At 43.4% G+C, this 19,913-nt stretch overlaps 1 protein-coding gene and 1 long non-coding RNA gene across 3 annotated transcripts in view; one reads left to right on the forward strand and one right to left on the reverse strand.

Moving 5' to 3' along the window:
- Positions 1-1,491: 1,491 nt before the first annotated feature.
- LOC136172023 (uncharacterized) lies at positions 1,492-16,361 on the reverse strand. The gene is made up of 3 exons (XR_010663953.1): positions 16,240-16,361; positions 9,625-14,483; positions 1,492-2,123 (listed from the first exon to the last, which is right to left on the reverse strand). It is a non-coding gene; the product is annotated as an uncharacterized lncRNA (long non-coding RNA).
- LVRN (laeverin) overlaps positions 15,537-19,913 on the forward strand; it is a 77,304-nt gene continuing 72,927 nt past the window's right edge. For both annotated transcript variants that reach the window (XM_065941141.1, XM_065941142.1), the window contains exon 1: positions 15,537-16,373. In XM_065941141.1, the coding sequence (XP_065797213.1) occupies positions 15,685-16,373 (689 nt within the window). In that variant the 5' untranslated portion in view covers positions 15,537-15,684. The remainder of the gene's footprint in view (positions 16,374-19,913) is intronic.

Consider the following 19,913-nt stretch of genomic DNA (forward strand, 5'->3'; position numbering starts at 1 on the left):
TTTTTCCTCTCCTTTTTAAAAATCACTATTTTCCATACGTATGGTTCCCACATTATGTTGTGTGCAAGATACTACAGAGAAGAAAATACATGTCTTTGTCCTCCTTTTCTTAGTTGTTCTCAGTTATTCTACGTCAATTGTCAAAGTCAGGAAGTGTATTTTCTAATTCAGGCAAGACGGTTGGTTTACATACAGCTGATTTTCATTTTAAACACATTAGCTTAGTGAAAGTGACTAAAATATAGTATCTGATATGACAGAGTAGAAGAAATAAAATGCTTGGGAACTGATCATTTGAATTCCATTGTTCATTCTACAAATATTTATTGAATATATTGTGCTGTGAGGGTACTGGACTGAATGTTTCTTTAACACTTGGGCCATAGTTTCTATGAGAAAGGCCTTTAATATATAGGAGGGAAGAGAGCTATTTGCACTTGTCTTATGTAAAACTGTGAATGATGGAGTTAAGGCTTCTTTAAACCAGCCTCTCAGGAGAGCTTTTAAAAGGTTAAAAATAGCATCACCAAAAACTGGGAGTAACAACTACTGATAGCATCGGGAGGACTTTCTAGTGACTGCTAGTGCCGTGATGTCAGGAACAGGGCAACTCTTACTGCCTAGAAATAAATAGGAAGCCCCCTGCCCTGCCCCTGCCTAGAGATCCATGTGCAAAAAGAACAAAATTAGACTCTTACCTGACAACATAAAAATAAAAAGCCCTCAAAATGCGTCAAAGACATAAACAGAAGAGCTAAAAATATGAAACTTATTCAAGAAAACATTGGAGAAAGCCTTTGTGACACTGGATTTAACAATGAGTTGAGGAAGGTATGCAGGGAATGAGTGACTTGTTGCACCTGAGGTGGTATTATTGCCACAGATAAAGCTTTTCAAGTGGGGATACAAACAAGCGGCAGCAAAGCCTTTGGGCATTAGAGTTTCCTGAACTGAGATGCAGCGTCAGAGAAGATGGTGAGGCTGGTAGTAGGGGAGGCAGACAGTGGAGACTTCACTTCGCCCTTGTGGATCCCTGCGTTAGAGCCACTCTCATCATCTATGGGTGTGTAGGGTCCTCGGACAAATGACTTTCTCAGGACTTGGTTGGCAGCTTAGATACTCCCCTCATCCAAGTCCCAAGAGTAGATCAATTTTTCCTTTTGTGCATCTTTATCATAGGGAAGAAATACTTGATAGATTCTCCAAGAACTTAAGAGAAAAATGACTTAAGATAAAAATAAAGAGAAAGAGCATAATAGATAAAGAAGAAAAAAATGATAGAGATTCAACCCAAGAATTATGGATGTATCTGATGAAGGAAAAAAATGAAACAGAAGAAGCGATAATTAAAAACAGAAGTCTATAAAACTTTATTAAAGTCAAAAAAACTGATTACAAATCTCAAAAGAGGTTACACTTAACATTCTAAAGTTATAGCAATCCAATTTGAATTTATACCAACTTAACTTCAAAAGAACACAAAGGCTCTCTTCCTATACAGCTTGATTCTCTTCCCCCATCTTTCTGTTATTGATGTCACATCTTTATACACTGTGTGGCCATAATCACATAGGAAATAAAAAGTGGAGGTACCAGCTTTTGTAATTGTTCACTTTTTTGGATAGATCTTTATTTCTTCAAATGGCTTTGAGTTACTGCCTGCTGTTCTTTCATCTTAACTTGGGCTCCTGTTAGCATTTCTTACAGGCACATATAATGGTAGTGTTGCAGGAAGGGGGATCCCTTCCAGGGCCCGAAACTGGGCTCTTGTCTAACAACCGGAAATGAATTGTCCGAGGAGACACATGTGCTGACAAAGCAAGAGATTTTATTGGGAAGGGCACCCGGGTGGAGAGCAGGAGGGTGAGGGAACCCAGGAGAACTGCTCTGCCTCGTGGCTCGTGGTCTTGGGTTTTACGGTGATGGGATTAGTTTCCGGGTGGTCTTTGGCCATCATTCTAATTCAGAGTCTTTCCTGGTGGCGCACGCGTCGCTCAGCCAAGATGGATGCTAGCGAGAGGGATTCTGGGAAGTGGACGGACAAGCGGTGTCTCCTTTTGACCTTTCCCGAACTCTTCTGGTTGGTGGTGGCTTATTAGCTCTGTATTCCTTACCAGGATCTCCTGTCATAGAACAACTCATGTGAATGGTTACTAAAGGGCCTGGCCAGGGTGGGCGCTTTCAGTCAGTGTGCTTCCCCTAACAACTCCCCCCTGAGAGACTTCATACTCAAGATACTTCTGGGAATTGGGGCGGAGGCCTCTTTCCTCTGTAACTTCTTCCTGCTGTGCCTGGGCGTAGGCCTGCCTAGCAGAGCAGAAGTCTCTCTCTACCTGATCTAAGTTGGGGTGTTCCACATCTGAAACCAGCTTTAACCCTTGAAATAACAATTTAGTTTGAAACTGTTGGCTCCTCTCAGAGATGAAATAGACAGGGGCCAAACAGGAGACCTAACAGGATGGCCATCTCTGGTCCCCGGAAACAGAAGGCAACATTTGGGGTGAGGGCTGCAGGGTTTGTGACGCTTTTTGATTGGTGGTGGTGAGGCAACAGAGCTGTGCTCCAGGACTCTTGTGTCCAGTCTGAAATTACCATCCTCCACCTGGATGGGGGCTCCAGTTCTGTAGAAGAACTCAAAGACACTGTTATGCATATTTCTTTGAGTAGGAAATAGGACCCTGCCTCAAGGCTGTACCACCGTTTGATTGTTTCTCCTCTGTTTCTGTATTCCCTCCCTTCCCTGATTAGCAATTGTTTGAATCCACCCTTCGGAACTCAGGCAAGATCAAGGAGGCTGAATAAAGCCTATATTCTACAGACAAGAAATGGAGAACACACAGTAGATCTGTACTCCAGAGCCCCACAGAGTCCTGCTCAGTTTTAATTTAGGGAACTGGGCAACTATGACTGCAATAACTTCCTATCAAAATGGGGCATAGGACTGCCTCAGCTTGGAGAAGAGACACTGAATTGGAAGTATTCCTGAGTTCCAAGTCCTAGATCTGAGCCTTTGTATGATTAAAATCTCAATCGCTTGGTCTGCCATTTTGTTGTAACAGACCCAATTAGTAGTAGCTGGAGGAGGGATAACTGGAATTTTAATAGACAAAATAAACCTCAATTCTTTTTAGAAGAATAGGCCAGAAACCCAGCCTGGACCTGGCACTTTGGGGAGACTTGTAGCCAGGCAGACAGTTGCCTGCTTTTTATAAAAAGTAAGGTGGCAGTTACTAGCTTCCAGCAGACATTGTTTTGAGAATGGAGGCGTCTAAGCTTGCCACAACTCAGAAAACTCAAGTGTTAGCAATACAACGTCTAATCTGAAATTACACCATAGTATCACCTAGTTATTTCCCAGGATGTCTGAACCATAGCCACTCTATTTTGACTTTTTAATTGTAAAATTTTCCTTAACAGCCAGAGCAGATGTCACCATTAATGACGTCAGTGTTTCTCTAGATATGAGAAGATGCAAGAATTGGAACGTATAAAATCTGCTCCTGAAAGGATCTAACTATCTGAAGGCCTGTTCTGCCAGTTTTTCCCAGAGCACAGAGTGCCTCATTCCTGATTTTCACCCTGAACTCCTTTCAGGGGCGTTGAAAAGTCAGCAGTTGCAGTGGCAATGATTTAATCTTTGTAGATGTAGATGGCAAGTGTCAATCTTCAGTTGGCAGAGCCCCTTTTTGCTCATAAACTTGACCATGATTTTGAGGGGGGCATTTCATGACCATTTTATCCCATGGTGCTGAGAATGTCTGTTCTCAGGTTTGGCAAAGATTTGGTTGACAGGCCACTCAATGTGCTGTTACTGGACTAGGCCATAAAACAGTATCCAAAATTCTCTGGACCACCTGTCTTACTAGCCACTTGGTCCAGGAAAACATTCCCTTCTTGTTGCTTCTTCCCATACCTAGAGTTACACTGTTATCATCATCAATCTCATAGGGAACTATATGTTATTCTATCAGAGGCCTCAGAAACACATTTGGCAGTGTAAGAAACAGCAATTTTGTAAAACAGGTGAGATACAAAGAACATAGCCAGCAGTATTAGTAAAGTCACAAGTAAGACTTAAGTTAAGAGCTTCCATTAGATGTATCCCAGTATATCTCAGGTCATCTGACTTAGTCTACTCTGTACGAATCTTTATCTTTCAGGGAAATTATACATTGGCACCACTGTCTATAAGGCACATAGCTCAGTTTTCTAGTGTTACTAGACTGATTGTTCTTCAGTTCAGTTCAGTTCAGTTCAGTAGCTCAGTCGTGTCCGACTCTTTGTGACCCCATGAATCGCAGCACACCAGGCCTCCCTGTCCATCACAAACTCCCGGAGTTTACTCAAACTCATGTCCATCAAGTTGGTGATGCCATCCAGCCATCTCATCCTCTGTCATCCCCTTCTCCTCCTGCCCCCAATCCCTCCCAGAATCAGGGTCTTTTCCAATGAGTCAACTCATCGCATGAGGTGGCCAAAATATTGAAATTTCAGCTTCAGCATAAGTCTTTCCAATGAACAACCAGGACTGATCTTCTTTAGGATGGACTGGTTGGATCTCCTTGTAGTCCAAGGGACTCTCAAGAGTCTTCTCCAACATCACAGTTCAAAAGCATCAATTTTTTGGCACTCAGCTTTCTTCACAGTCCAACTCTCACATCCATACATGACCACTGGAAAAACCATAGCCTTGACCAGACGGACCTTTGTTGGCAAAGTAATGTCTCTGTTTTTTAATATGCTCTCTAGGTTGGTCATAACTTTCCTTCCAAGGAGTAAGCGTCTTTTCATTTCATGGCTGCAGTCATCATCCACAGTGATTTTGGAACCCCCCCAAAATAAAGTCTGACACTGTTTCTACTGTCTCCCCATCTATTTCCCATGAGGTGATGGGACCAGATGCCATGATTTTAGTTTTCTGAATGTTGAGCTTTAAGCCAACTTTTTCACTCTCCTCTTTCACTTTCATCAAGAGGCTTTTCAGTTCCTCGTCACTTTCTGCCATAAGGGTGGTGTCATCTGCATATCTGAGGTTATTGATATTTCTCCTGGCAATCTTGATTCCAGCTTGTGCTTCTTCCAGCCCAGCGTTTCTCATGATGTACTCTGCACATAAGTTAAATAAGCAGGGTGACAATATACAGCCTTGACGTACTCCTTTTCCTATTTGGAACCAGTCTGTTGTTCCATGTCCAGTTCTAATGCTGCTTCCTGATCTGCATACAGGTTTCTCAAGAGGCAGGTCATGTGGTCTGGTATTTCCATCTCTTTCAGAATTTTCCACAGTTTATTGTGATCCACACAGTCTTCAGCATAGTCAATAAAGCAGAAATAGATGTTTTTCTGGAACTCTCTTGCTTTTTCGATGATCCAGTGGACGTTGGCAATTTGATCTCTGGTTCCTCGGCCTTTTCTAAAACCAGCTTGAACATCTGGAAGTTCTCGGTTCACGTATTGCTGAAGCCTGGCTTGGAGAATTTTGAGCATTACCTTACTAGCGTGTGAGATGAGTGCAATTCTGCAGTAGTTTGAGTATTCTTTGAGGTTGCCTTTCTTAGGGACTGGAATGAAAACAGACCTTTTCCAGTCCTGTGGCCACTGCTGAGTTTTCCACATTTGCTGGCATATTGAATGCAGCACTTTCAGAGCATCATCTTTCAGGATTTGAAATAGCTCAATTGGAATTCCATCACCTTCACTAGCTTTGTTCCTAGTGATGCTTCCTAAGGCCCACTTGACTTCACATTGCAGGATGTCTGGCTCTAGGTGAGTGATCACACCATTGTGATTATCTGGCTTATGATGATCTTTTCTTTACAGTTCTTCTGTATATTCTTGCTACCTCTTCTTAATATCTTCTGCTTCTGTTAGGTCCATACCATTTCTGTCCTTTATCGAACCCATCTTTGCCTGAAATGTTCCCTTGATATCTCTAATTTTCTTGAAGAGATCTCTAGTCTTTCCCATTCTGTTGTTTTCCTCTATTTCTTTGCATTGATCATTGAGGAAGGCTTTCTTATCTCTCCTGGCTACTCTTTCCTTAGCATGATTTAATTGTTTCCAACACAGAGGAGGTTTTAAACCTAAATTACCATAGCCTGGTGTTATCTATATAAATCCATAAATAATTGTAGGAGATGTTTTCCTCCTTTGTTGAAACTTTATTATTGCTCTGATTGAGCTTGAGTAATAAAAAAAAAAGCTCAAATTTATGGCCAGAGTCAGAGCAGGCATTATTAATTGGCCTGGTGAGGGGATCTCATTTAGTAATATCACAGTGACCTGAATATGACTATAAATTTTTTTTAAGTAAATTTTTTCAGGGCCAACCAGTTAGAGCCTTGTAGTAGAGAAATTTACCAAAGTAACCCAGAACTAGACACAGGTAATTGGCCACAAACCCAACAACTGGATTGATTTCTAAAACTAGCATAGGATCAGGCATATGATAGAAAAGCATTTGATTTATATGCAAAGGTCTAAGAAGTCAAGAAAACATTATAAATGATCATACGAATCAGGTCCAGCATCTTGGGCAAGCTGTCTACCTCTGATGTCATCATCTTCTCATCCTGGTGTAGCATCCTGTTTGATTCTCCTGTTTGAGCATCATTTTAAGGTGAGATCAGGTCAGCTGTGTTCTCTATAGCCCATCCAGTGTAGGGGCCTTTGGAAGTGGGAATTAGTCTAAGAGTTAATTTCCCTTCAGTTTCATTGTGCATGAGCTAGTTAAGAGTACCTGATAAAAAGTCCTTCCATCCAGGTTGGAGACAGTCCCTTAAATTATGTCTTTTTCCAGTCCTTGGTTGCAGATCATGAGGCTTCTGATCTTCATCCAAAGATAGATTATTGAGATAAGGTTCAGAAACAAACTTAGGGTGTTCTTTAAGAATTCAATTAAATTTTGCATTAATATCACATAACAGCAAAGAACTACCCAAGAAATGAGTCTTACTACATGCAGACCTCCATTAACAAACCAGGATTTAACATTTATTGAGACATCTTTTTCTCCCTAAAATTACCTTCATTTTTATCAAATATAACCAAATTAATGCTAGTTTGTTTGCAAAATAGGTCTGTTCTCACTAATTTTGGTCTGATGATTTATATAACCATAATTGATCATAGAACTTTTCCTTTCCTGAAACATTTATAGAATCTCAAACTGAACTTTTAAAATAAAACAGGGCTGGGAAACTCACACCAAAGGCTTATCACAGATTTTGCTTAACAAATCTAAGTGAATTCTTCCCTTTTTAAGGTCTCAAAAATTCCTTGAGATTTTTGTACCTGTTAGTGAGATAACCTTCCTAATTCATTTGATAAACTTACTGTAAACCTAAGAGTTTCCAATTTCTGGAGGAGTCAGAGAGAAAATATAATTGTTTTGTTTACAATGTATAATTTTACCAAAGTATTGTCATAATTAGTTTGAGAGGAAGGTTTTCCCTACTCCCAGAAACCATAAGATTCAAACCCATAATTTTCCAGACAGAAACTATAAAAGTTATAAGCATATTCGCTGGTTCATTCAGTCCTTTGTTACCTTTTGTGAAGTCATCAGGCTTTTCATGAGAACACCAGGACCTATCAGAAAGTTAAGAACTCCACATAATTTCTAGGATATCTGTATTAGTAATTTTACCATACATTATAACATGAGCAGATTTATTACTCATTTGATAATCTTTTTCATGTAATTTAACCAACCAAATAAACACAGTTTAATATCTCTCTTTGGGATGTTTCAGGGGCTCTCTGAAACACCCAAAGTTAGCTAGAGGTCAAAAGAACTTCAAAAGAATTCAATTTAGGAAGTTTTATCAAAAAGATCAATTAAAGGGTTTAGAACATTTGGTCAGATTTAGTCAATATTGATGGGTGTATCATTTAGCTTGTTGATATATCACAATGGGTGTAAATACCAAGGCTCCAGGTCTAGTGAAAATCAGCTCCACCATCTTGGACCTAATTGGCTCTAACCAGTTTTCTTATGGCAGTGTCATTCCTAATAAAAGCCATTTATCTAACTAATTGTAATCCAATTTTAGAAAATCCTGATCATGCATAACTCTTTTTAGTATTTTTCATACTTTTTTTTTTTTTTACTGAAAACACATTTCCTACTTTCCTTTAGCAACCAAGAACTTTTATATTAGCATTTTATAGATTGGTGAGCATAAATACCAGTGATAATTTCTAAAACCCTTGCTTTCTTAGAACATTTTAGGATGGCACCGAACATTATTCACTTATAGTCCCAAATCTCTTTGTTTCTCTGTAAAAGGAAATTAGTGTTTAGTAGTAAATGTTTCAAAATCTTACTTTATTTGGAAATGACCTAACTATTCAATAGACTTCTAACAGCACACTTAGCACAACCCTTAGAAATTCAAGTTATGCCAATCTGGAGAGACTATTTTAGACAGATATTCCTAAAGAATAATTATTCTTAATAGAGCTTACCTAAAAGCTCATATCTCATTTACATTTTTTTAGAAGTTTCTTCACTGGAGGTGATGTCCCTGTTGACAAACTTGTAACTGATATGATAATATTTAACTTATATTAAACCTAGGTAAAATGAAAATATTCTACTTAATGTTAATTACTCTAAGACATGTCTATATTAGATAGATCAACAAACAAACATTAATGTCAGGTATTTAATACTGAATATTTCCCAGTTCACATGAACCTGAAATATATTGTTTAGTTCAGAATTATTTGATTTGTAAGTGCTTACCTTTCCTTAAGCCAATTAAATAGAGCTCATTTACAAATTAACCTCAAAAATATTACCCAGAGACAAAGACATACCAAGACACATTTAGACAGACACAGTGCAAGATCTAGCTTTATTTTCTAAGTTTTTAGTCATGAATTAGATATTACAATATAAATTTACTAGTTTATAAAAAAATAGTTGGAATAAATAAAAATTTAAAGGCTTTTTTCTATTTTTCCTCAGTCTCAGGGGTTAGAGATGGTCTAGATAAGTGTTCTTGGGAGCCCTGGTCTCAAGGCACAGGGAAAGAAAATCAAGTTCTAACAAAGTGGCGGCAGGTCTAAACCAAATGGTAGCCAGACAAAGCAAAATGGCCATCAAAACTCACAACACAGAACACAGAGTTAAAACACACACCTATATATCTGGCAGTCCTCATCAGACACTCCCTTAAATACAAGAATACAGCTTCTCAGAAAACCTCATATAAAGTTTAGATAAATGAAAATATCTCAGGTCTTCAAAGATTTGAAAGGGAAGAAAGGAAGCCAGGTTGAAAGAAGAAGCGGAAGGAGGCAGGAGAGGGGGGCAAAAGGGGTGGCCTTACAGATGTCTCCTGCCACCTGCAGACACCCAGGCATTATGGGACTCCAGAGAAGGGAGGACTGGAACTCGGCCCTACCAGAAATCAAACCAGAAATCAGAACTAGAATTTGAGTTCTCTGCCAAGAGGAGGTGATCAGTCTCCAATCCTCAGCTCAGGCTGAGGCCCTTCAACCAGACTCCTGCGTCCAGGACCAGGGGACTAGAAAAAAGGGGGAGGATAGGGAAGCTTAAGGAGAGGAAAGAGACAGAGAAGGGGAGAGAAGTCAATCAAGTCTCTTGTTCCTTACCGGTCGGGGCACTCTGGCCAGTTGTCCGCATCAGGAGGAGACCAGGGACAAAAGGGTCCCAGTTGCGGCCGCTGGGTCTGGTCCATTGGCAGGCAAGCTGGCCCCTGAGTACCTGAGTGGTCAGGATGTCAGTCTCAGTGAAGAAGATGTCCCTTCGTGGTCGCCATTTGTTGCAGGAAGGGGGACCCCTTCCAGGGCCCGAAACTGGGCACTTGTCTAACACTTGGAAATGAATTGTCCGAGGAGACACATGCTGACAAAGCAAGAGATTTTATTGGGTAGGGCACCTGGGTGGAGAGCAGTAGGTAAGGGAACCCAGGAGAACTGCTCTCCCACGTGGCAAGCAGTCTTGGGTTTCATGGTGATGGGATTAGTTTCCGGGTGGTCTTTGGCCAATCATTCTAATTCCGAGTCTTTCCTGGTGGCGCAGGCATCGCTCAGCCAAGGTGGATGCTAGCGAGAGGGATTCTGGGAAGTGGACGGACAGGCAGGGTCTCCTCTCGACCTTTCCCGAACTCTTCCGACTGGTGGTGGGTTATCAGTTCCGTATTCCTTACCAGGATCTCCTGTCATAAAACAGCTCATGCAGATGGTTACTATGGGGCCTGGCCAGGGTGGGCGGTTTCAGTCAGTGTGCTTCCCCTAACAGAAGCATCCTCCTTCAGCTTTTGTTTATCTGGGAATGTCTAATTTCTTCTTCCATTTTGATGGACAGTTTTTATTGATATAGACAGTTTCTATTGTCTATATCAAAAGTTTTTGTTGATATAGATGGTTTTTGTTGTCTATATCCAAAAAAACTGTTTTGTTTTTCAGTCCTTTGACTATGTCACCTACTGCTTTCTAGTCTCCAATATTTCTGATTAGAAGTCAGGTGATAGTCCTATTGGAAATTCTTTGTATGTGACGAAGCACTTCTTTCTTGTAGTTTGCAAGATTCTCTCTTTGTCCTTGGCTGTTGATGGTTTGATTGTAATACATTTTAGTGTGAATTTCTTTGAGTTTATACTATTTGGACTCTGTTGGGCATGTTAAATTTATAGATATATCTCTTGTAAAAATTTGGGGCAGTTTTTATACATTATTTCTTCAAGTAATCTCTTTGCCCCTTTCCCCTCTTTTCTTTTTGGTACTATGACAATCTGTATGCTGGCCTTCCTGATGGTGTCCCACAGGGCTCTTAGGCCCTGTTTCTCTCTTTTTTCACTCAGACTGGATAATCTAGTTATCTATCTTTAATTTCATTGATTCTGTCTCCTTCCTGCTTAAAAACTGCTCTTGAACTCCTCCAGTGAAGTTTTTATTTTAGTTATTGTACTTCTAACTTCAAAGTTTCTATTTGGTGTTTTTTAAAGAATTTCTATCTCATTTTTTACATTCTCTATCTGATGAGATATCATTTCCATACTTTCCCCTAGTTTTTCAAACATGGTTTCCTTTGGTTCTTTTAACATATTTAAAATAGCTAATTTTAAGTATTTGTCTCTTAAGGCCAAATTTTATAAGTCCTTAGGAACATTTTCTATTGACTATTTTCACCCCTGTGTATGGGCATATTTTCTTGTTTCTTTGGATTTCTCATAACTTTTCTGATGGAAATATATTTTACATAATGTGAAAACTCTGAAAAAATATTTTATTGCTTCTTCAGGGTTTGCTGTTGTTGTCATTTGTTTGCTTAAAGACTTTTCTAAACTAATTCAGTAAAGTCTGTATTCTTTGCTATAGTATCTACTGACGTCTATGTTCAGTAAGCTTTTTGGTCAGCTGACAAGTTGGACAGAGGTTTCCTTAAAAACCTAGAATCAGTGCGTTCCCCAGTTTTTGCCAAGTGGTTCTCTGTGTGTGTCGAGGCATCCTTTTAATACTCAGGCAGAGAGTTGGCAATTCTGCCATAGCCTGCACATCTGCCCTGAGCAGTGCCTCAAGATTAGCCAGATGTGAGTGTTTAGGGCCTTTTCATTTCCTGTCTGAGCATGGTCATGTGCAGAGCTGAATACTTGCATGCGGCCCTCTAGATTTTCAGGAATATGTTGGAGCTTTCAAAGCCCCCATGGGTATCTAATTCCTGAATTTTTCTTTTAGGCTTTCTATTGAGCTTAACGTTTGCCCCAATTGCTTGCCCACCCAGGCAGTTGCAATGTTAAACAATTGCCTATTTTTATTGTCAACCATTGCCCCTGGGGAAAGGCTGTTTGCACTGAATCAGCCCTGAGTCAAGTCAATAAAGACACCCAGGACAGTAAAGTCTTCCAGGGAATCACCAGATAATTCAAATAAATGACAACTCTCTCAGAATGAGGCTTTAAAAGAATTTAACACTTTAATGCTTCATTGACAGGTTGCCAGACCACTGGTTTTCACCACAATACCAGGTTGTTGACTTTTAACTCTACTGCAGAACTGAGGAGGGGGAAATGAGGACAAAGCAAGTTGAAATGCCATAAAGCTCACTGATTTTTTTTTTTATAACTGAAATTGGACTGTTTTTCTTGAACAAACCCTCCCTTAATGGCTGCAAGCTTTTGGTTACTTTCTTGAGTTCTGAAATAGTTAATTCTGACCATATTTCCAATGTTCATATTGGTTTCAAGGAGAAGACTTTCAGTGATCCTGGCTCTGCCTTCTTTCTGGATATCTGATTTTTGACTCTTGATAAATTTATGATGTGTTGATTGAGGTCTAAAATTTTCTCAGGAGACCCTTAGGGTCAGTTTCTTTACTGATAGTTTACAACTGGATTTATGGTCTGACTAACCTAGCTTGATTATTTCAAGAGCCTCCCTAAGAGTTTGTCCTTTGAGCCCTCTGTAAACAAGATTCCTTTCACAGAACTTAGTGGTTCTTAGTTGGTGACACAGCATGGCCCACTTAGGCAAATAAGGGCCCTTGAGGAGCTTGCATATGGCAGGTCTATCAGACTTCCAATGCTTGCCTGTCTTCTCTTTCTCTTCCTGCACCATATTATTTTTCCTTTAAATAAAAGCTTAAATGAAAGTACTCTGTGAAAGCTGGTGAATCCTTTCAAATAGCCAAACTGGGATATATTCAAAATGGTATGTACATACAGTATAATAGCATGCAGCTACAGAAAGGAACATGAAAGATATCTGTGGACTACTGATATGAAAAGACATCCAGGATATATTGTTAAATGAAAATGTAAGGTTCAGAATTGAATAGCTAGTATACTATGTTTTTTATGTAGTAAAGAGGAGCAATACAAGGGTATATAATTGTATTTGCTTGATTTGAGTAACGAAATATTGAAAGAATACAAAAAACCTATTTAAATGATTAACTATGGAAGTAATGGGAGCAAGATACAAATTTTCATATTGTTTTGATTTTGAAACTTATGAATATTCCCATTCAAAAATTAAAATTTCAAAGTAAATTAAGATAAAAGGAAAATAAAAACTAGGTCATGTGGCCCAAGAGGGATAGTAACGTATTATGGAGGCCTATAATAAATACCAAGAAAAAAAAATGGAAAAATAATTGACATGCCAAACAATAAACATAAATAATGAAAGTAAAAGAGACACAGATACAAGGGAGAAGTTTCACTTGGGTGGCATAGAAAAGGCTTGGATTATTGCTTATCTTAGGATTTCTGAAGGGTGGAGTGTCTTCATTGGAGGAGACTGTCCTGTGTCTTGCAGGCAGCCTAGCAGTATCACTGGCCTCTACCCACTAGTATCAGTCGCACCACCCCTGAAACACTGTGACGGCCAATATGTCTCTAAACATCGCCAGATGTCCAGGGGAGGGGGACACCAAGGCACCCCCAGTTGTGAATCAGTGCTTTAGCTGATTTTCTGAGCAACTCATTAAAACTTTTTTTTTTTTAATTTTCTAGTAACTGTTTTCCCGGCAGTTGAGCTGTGTCCCCAAACTGCTCTTTCATGAAAATGTCAAATATTGCATATAATAGTATTTTCCAGTCCTTTAAAAATTAACATAAGCATGACTCAACCAGTATGTTATTTTGCAACTTCTTTTTAGTGACATTAATGGTTTATCAGAACTATTTTCCCTTTAGTAAGATATTTAAACTGCTCAACCACCTGACATGATTTTATCACTTTTTAGCTTTTTATGTGGCAGCCAATCTCGGTTTCTTCAATGATATTAGAGAAGCGGAATTAAATAATTAGATCCACGTATACATTTTTCGGTAGAGCTTTCAATTTAAAAATGAGGGGAGGGACAGCTCTAACGTGAAGTAGTTCTGTTACTGACTCTTTATCTTTCTACTCTTTCCATTACCTTTCTTCTCTTTTCTTTTCTATCCTTTGTTTCTTAACCTTCCCTTGGAAGTCTGGAATCCATCAAAATGTTTCAAGAAATTGTCCAGGGAATGGTAAGGCCAATAATTAATTAGCTCCATATCTGTGGCAATCCCCATCTGGCAATGACCTACACCCAGAGGGCCTTCCTAGCTCAGGAGCTCACAATTCTGACAGCCTGACTGCTGGTAGGTCCTGCCCAGGGTAAGGAAAGGAGCTTCTCCTCCCTCACTGCTTCCCAGAATCGTCTGAGAGTGATGCACGTGATCCTAATTATTTTTAAATATGGTCATTCTGTCTCTGAAGAAAGTAACCCCACCTGTAATCACAGCACAAACCATTGCACAAGCTCGGTGTTAAGTCTTGTTCCAGAGGTCTTTTCGTTAATGTGATCAATTTCAGTTCGAGGAGCTGCGAAGATCACATGGCCCAGGAGAAGCACTGCGGGTTACCCCGTCTCTGACCTCTGGTGAAAGGGCTTCCTCACTGGAATGAAGATACGGTTCCAAGCAGAAAAGCGAAGACTTTTTTTATGGCTGCGAAGACAAAAAAAAAATTCTCTTCATTCTGTAAAAACAAAAACACCGAAGGAGTGTAAAGATGGGGTATGTCCGGAGCAGAATCTTCACCCACCTCCCCTCCCTCATCCCCAGCGCCTCCTGGGTCTTCCCAGTTGACTGGAGGGCGGCACGTAGGTGGGAACCCGGCTCACAGCGCGCGGAACTCCCCCGGAAGCATCCGGTAAATAGCAAACAGATGCCCAGGACGCCAAAGACCTCACCGACCAGGGCACTGCCTGGGAAACGAGCTCCAGCCGGCCGTTTTCAAGTGGAAAGACTAACCGCCGGACTGCCCCGTTCCCTGTACTTGAAACCAGTGGGTTTCGAAAGCAGGGCGTCCTTTGCCCCAGGCAGGGTGTGGGGAGCTAGTCCGGACTCCAGTACTGAAAGCCCATCCCTGACAGTTGCAGAGCCGAGAGACAGCTTTATGCCTGGTCTCTTCCCGAAGCAAAGCAGCCTTCACCTGGAGACGCAGGCGCTGCTTTGTCCGTTTGCTGTCCCCTCTTCCAGCCCCACTTCCCAAGCTGGGGCCCTTGACGCCCTTGCCTTTGTTTGCAACCTCGCTCTTGTGTCTGGACCGCGTGAGTCCCGAACTTGTCTAGAAAGCTAATGTAGGGCCAAATATTTAGTTCCGGAAGTTAGTTCAGACAGAGGGACGGTCTCTTGGAGGAGCATCTCAGACAATATCCTCCAGCGTCCCGGTCCTGTCGCCACCTCGGCTCCTAGCGCAAGAATCCCCAGGTGGGCGGCGGCAGGTGTGCGGCCCAAGCTCATCCCTGCCGGCCAGGGACTCAGGGTCCTCTGTACCCGTCTCTTTTGCGACAGCACTCGCTACCACACCGGGGCACGCTCAACAAATGCCATGAATCCAACTGCCCCCGTCAGAGATGCCCCCATTCCAGTCTGGTCCGACCGCGCCGATTCTAAAAGCCTCTTCTGCGTGTCTTCGCGGCGGACTCCAAGAGGCGCGCGCGCTTGTTTGCGCGCGTCCGCCTCCTCCCCCGGCCCTGGCAGGGGGCGGAGGGTGGGTGGGCAGAGGACCTGGATCCGATTAGCTGGGAGGGGAAGCTGTGGTCCCAACCACTCTCTCGTGTGTCCTCGAGGAGGAGGGAGGGACGGTGCTCGAGAGGAGGGGTAGGAGTCCCATCCCTGAGCGCTCAGGCCCGGGGGTCTGAACGCTCGCGTCTCCCCCACCCCGGGCCGCGGCCATGGGACCCCCTGCCAGCTCCGGCTTCTACGTGAGCCGCGCGGTGGCCCTGCTGCTGGCGGGGCTGGCCGCCGCGCTCCTGCTGGCGCTGGCCGTTCTCGCCTCGCTGTACGGCCACTGCGCGCGCGTCCCGCCGTCGGAGCTTCGGGACCGCGGGGCTCCGGCTGCCGCGCCCTCCCTCCCCGGCCAGCAGGAGCCGACCGCGCAGCCCGGCCCCACCCCGGAGCCCGACGTGGCGGCCACCCGGAGCAACCGGCGACCTCCGGGGCCCTGGGACCAGCTGCGCCTGCCGCCCTGGCTGGTGCCGCTGCACTACGAGCTGGAGCTGTGGCCCCGGCTGCGGCCGGATGACCTCTCGGCGTCCGCGTTGCGCTTCACGGGCCGCGTGAACATCACGGTGCGCTGCACCGCGGCCACCGCGCGGCTGCTGCTACACAGCCTCTTCCTGGACTGTGAGAGCGCCGAGGTGCGCGGACCCCTGTCCCCGGACGCGGGAGACGCCTCCGCCGGCCGGGTGTCTGTAGTGGAGAGGTGGTTCGCCGTGGACATGCAGTACCTGGTGCTGGAGCTCGGCGACGCCCTGCAGCCCGGGAGCCTCTATGAGCTGCAGCTCGGCTTCTCCGGCGCCGTGAGCCAGGAGACCAGGGAGGGCCTCTTCCTCAACCTCTACACGGACCAGGGTGAGCGCAGGTAAGGGCGGACCGGCCGGGGCCCCGTCGACCCCCCGCCCGAGGGCCCCCGCGTGCGCTGCGGGTCTGGCTGCCTCGGGGCGCATCAAGAGACGCCCTCCGCAAAGATCGCCAGCCCAGCCCTCGCGACGTTTTCTTTTAGAGTCAGAGGGTGAACGCCTCCTTCCTCCCATCCCTCCAGAAACTGCTCGGAATGACAGGCTTTGGAGACTGTGGTGCTTCTTCCGGCCAGGTTTCAGCCTCCATCCCTGCCCATCCAGATTGTTCCTATCGTTGTCCCTTTTAATTTTCTTGTCCTCTTCAGAGAACCCCTTTACCTCTAATTCAGGACGTTCTCTAATCCAGATTATCCCCAGGGCAACTCAAAGTTTGCTCCGCGGACCAGCGATAGGTGTACTGTCTGGGAGCTGGTTAGAAACGCAGACGCTTGGGCCCAACCTCGCCCAAGGGGATCCGAATATGCATTTTAACGGAAATCCTCGGGTGATTCTCCCGCGTTAGAGTTGAAGCTCAGCGCTGGAGCACCCTTGAGGCTCTTCCTCCTTAGCGTCCTTCTGCTCTTTTCCTGCTCTGCCTCTGTTAACTGGAGGCGCCCTAACTGCTGCTTTTGCAACAGAGAGACACATGTCCGGGCTGTTTGTGTCATCGCTTTTTGTTTTTTGCCAAGGTTCTCCCAAAACTTAAGAATCACCTTTTATTCCTGCCCTCCCACCCCTGCCCGGCCCCGCGTGTCGCTTTGCTGGTGAGCAGCCGGCATCCCCTGCTCTTTGACCGGCTCTGTGCCGGCGTTCAGGAGAAGTAAAAGCAGTGACAGAGGACCTCCCCTCTGAGCCTGCAAGCCCACACAGCGCACACGTGTTCTCTCCACACTCTTCTGCGATAGTGTCTCCCACGCGGAATGTTTCCAGCTCAAGAACTGCCTCTTGCCACGCTCTGGGGCCACATCCCTGACCTCAGACAAGCGCCGGGGAAACTGTTTGTTTTTTCCCCAAAGTTGTGAGCCCCTGCTTCACTCAAGTACTCGTGGAGCATTTGCGGTTTACACAACTGCATGTACTTTTCCCTTTATTATTAGAGAAAATGTTCTCAGATGTTCTCTGAGGGAAAGAAACCCACTAAATTACCCCCTAAATCGTCTCCTGAACTATTTTCAAAACTTCAGGGATTTAAAATAAGTTTTTAACAAGCCGGCCTAGGTGGATGTGTAATCTGTAACTTTTGTTTTTAAGGACAGCATGCTTGATTTTTCTCTTAAAAATGCATCAATGCTTGGGGAATAGTTTTGAAAAGTTTCTCATGAGGGTCATGCGATACCGCACTTACGGGGTTCTGGAAACCTTTTGAAATTACTGAAAAAGGGGATGCTTTTTGCACACCTATCTGACAGTGTTTTTGCTGTCAGTAAATTTTCATCTGTTCACCACTCTCTTCCTTCCGCCTTTCTTAATGAGCCTTAATGAGGCTGCCCCAGCAGACATAGGAAAGGAAAGTCCCTTTCCATTTTTCTATTGTGCTGGCAACTCTAGTGGTAACTAGAAACTGTATTTTGATAGCATTCAAATTCAAATAAGCAGAAAATTTAATGGAGTCCTACAGATGTTCATAGACTTAGGTGGAGCTCCTCCGGAACTGTGGCATCTGAGAGGAGCAGTTGCCTGGAGGTTGTTCTCGAGTCTCTGCCTCTGAAACCAGGAAGAAGAGAAACCTGCAGTTACACTTGAAGCCAAGGTCACAAAGAACCTGAACAAAACGATGACTTGTGATGGGGCAGAGTTTGGGAGCTCAACAGGCGTGAGTCTGAACTGTGTGACTTGAGGTAGTCACTTCACCTCTCTGAGTTGCCTCTTTCATCAAATAGACATAATAAATGTCAACCTTTAGAATGTTGTGAGAGTTGAATGGGAAAAGGGGGATCGTGACTGGTATATAAGCCATGTAGTGGTGGCCACCATCATTAGCTGGGGTATTATTATTAGGCACAGTCTCCTGTTATCCAAGCATGGAGCCTGTCACATTCCTGGTAGTTAAAATTCTAAGACTATTTCTCCATATGAAGAAGTTGCCTACTGTCTTCACATTTTTCTTGGGTGTCTCTAAGTCCAGCCACAGTGGTTGGGACATGTTTACTTCTGCTCCTAGATGGCCTCTTATCACAGTCCAGACAGGCTAATGTTTTTAAATAATTTTACTCAACTCTAAGGGAAGAGAGATGCGGCTTGGATCCCTGGGTCAGGAAGATCCCCTGGAGGAGGGCATGGCAACCCACTCCAGTATTCTTGCTTGGAGAATCCCTTGAATGGAGGAGCCTGGTGGGCCACAGTCCATGGGGTTGCAAAGAGTCTGACATGACTGAAGCAGCTTAGCGAACACACACACACACAAGGAAAGAGAGAAAGTCAATCCAGGAAATACAAAGAGCATCACTATTTGACTTACAAAGTTTATGTGACGACTTTTTAGCTTCAGAAGTTGCAGGGGATGCTTTCTACTCATTCTCAGCCTTTCTCTACTTGACAGGTGACTTTACGTTTCTGCCATAGGATCCATCTACTGGGTGCCTTGGACGTGTGCATCTTCCATGTGTGGAAGGTTGAGAGCAAGATCCAAACGCTAATGTCCCTCAAAGCAGTATTTCCCAAGCTTCATTTGCTGGCATGTGACTGTTTCCAGATTTTGCTGTATTCACATATCTCTGGTGGTGTGTGCTCAGTCATATCTGACTCTTTGTGACCCCATGGACTGTAGCCCACCAGGCTCCTCCATCCATGGGTTTCCCAGGCGAGTATACTGGAGTGGGTTTGCCACTCCCTCCTCCAATCTTCCCCACCCAGGGATCCAACCTGCATCTCCTGCTGCATTGCAGGCAGTTTCTTTACCACTGAGCCACCAGGGAAGCCCATCTCTGGCCATTTTATTTACTTAAAAAGTTGCTTGATTTAAGCATAAATGTTAAGTAGATTTATTGAAGCCACTCTGTATCATTGTTATAGATGGAAAACCACTTGAAATTTATAGAAAGGAATGGCACAAATACAACAAAACAAAACATTGTTAATATGTTCAATCTATTATTATTGCCTGCTGAAGGATCTGAAGGCTTTGAATAGGAAGACTGTTGTCTCTCTGTTAAAAGGGGAAATTAGAATTAGTTGTTCAAGACAAATAACACCAAGCCAATGCTTTCTCTTGACCTAATCAGAATGATTCGTAAAACTGAGAAAGGACTGACTTTATCATGTGTGAGCCTGATCTATGTAATAGTGTGTCTGAGGGTTACCAAAAATCTTTCTCCATCTATGCTTTGGGAAATCTTGAGTTGCAGTGTGGTTCAAACTTCAAGGTGCATCAGAAGCCCCAGAGGAACTTGTTAAACATGCAGATTCCAGGGGACACCCTCAAAATTGCCAGACCAGTACGATGATGTTCATAGCAACTGTTTTCACAGGAGCTATAAGGTAGAAGAACCCAAGTATCAATTTATGGATGAAGGGAAGAAACAAAATGTGGTATATACTCACAATGAAATATTTTTCAGCCTTAA

The sequence above is a fragment of the Muntiacus reevesi genome, chromosome 7, assembly GCF_963930625.1.
Source record: "Muntiacus reevesi chromosome 7, mMunRee1.1, whole genome shotgun sequence".
NCBI lineage: Eukaryota > Metazoa > Chordata > Mammalia > Artiodactyla > Cervidae > Muntiacus > Muntiacus reevesi.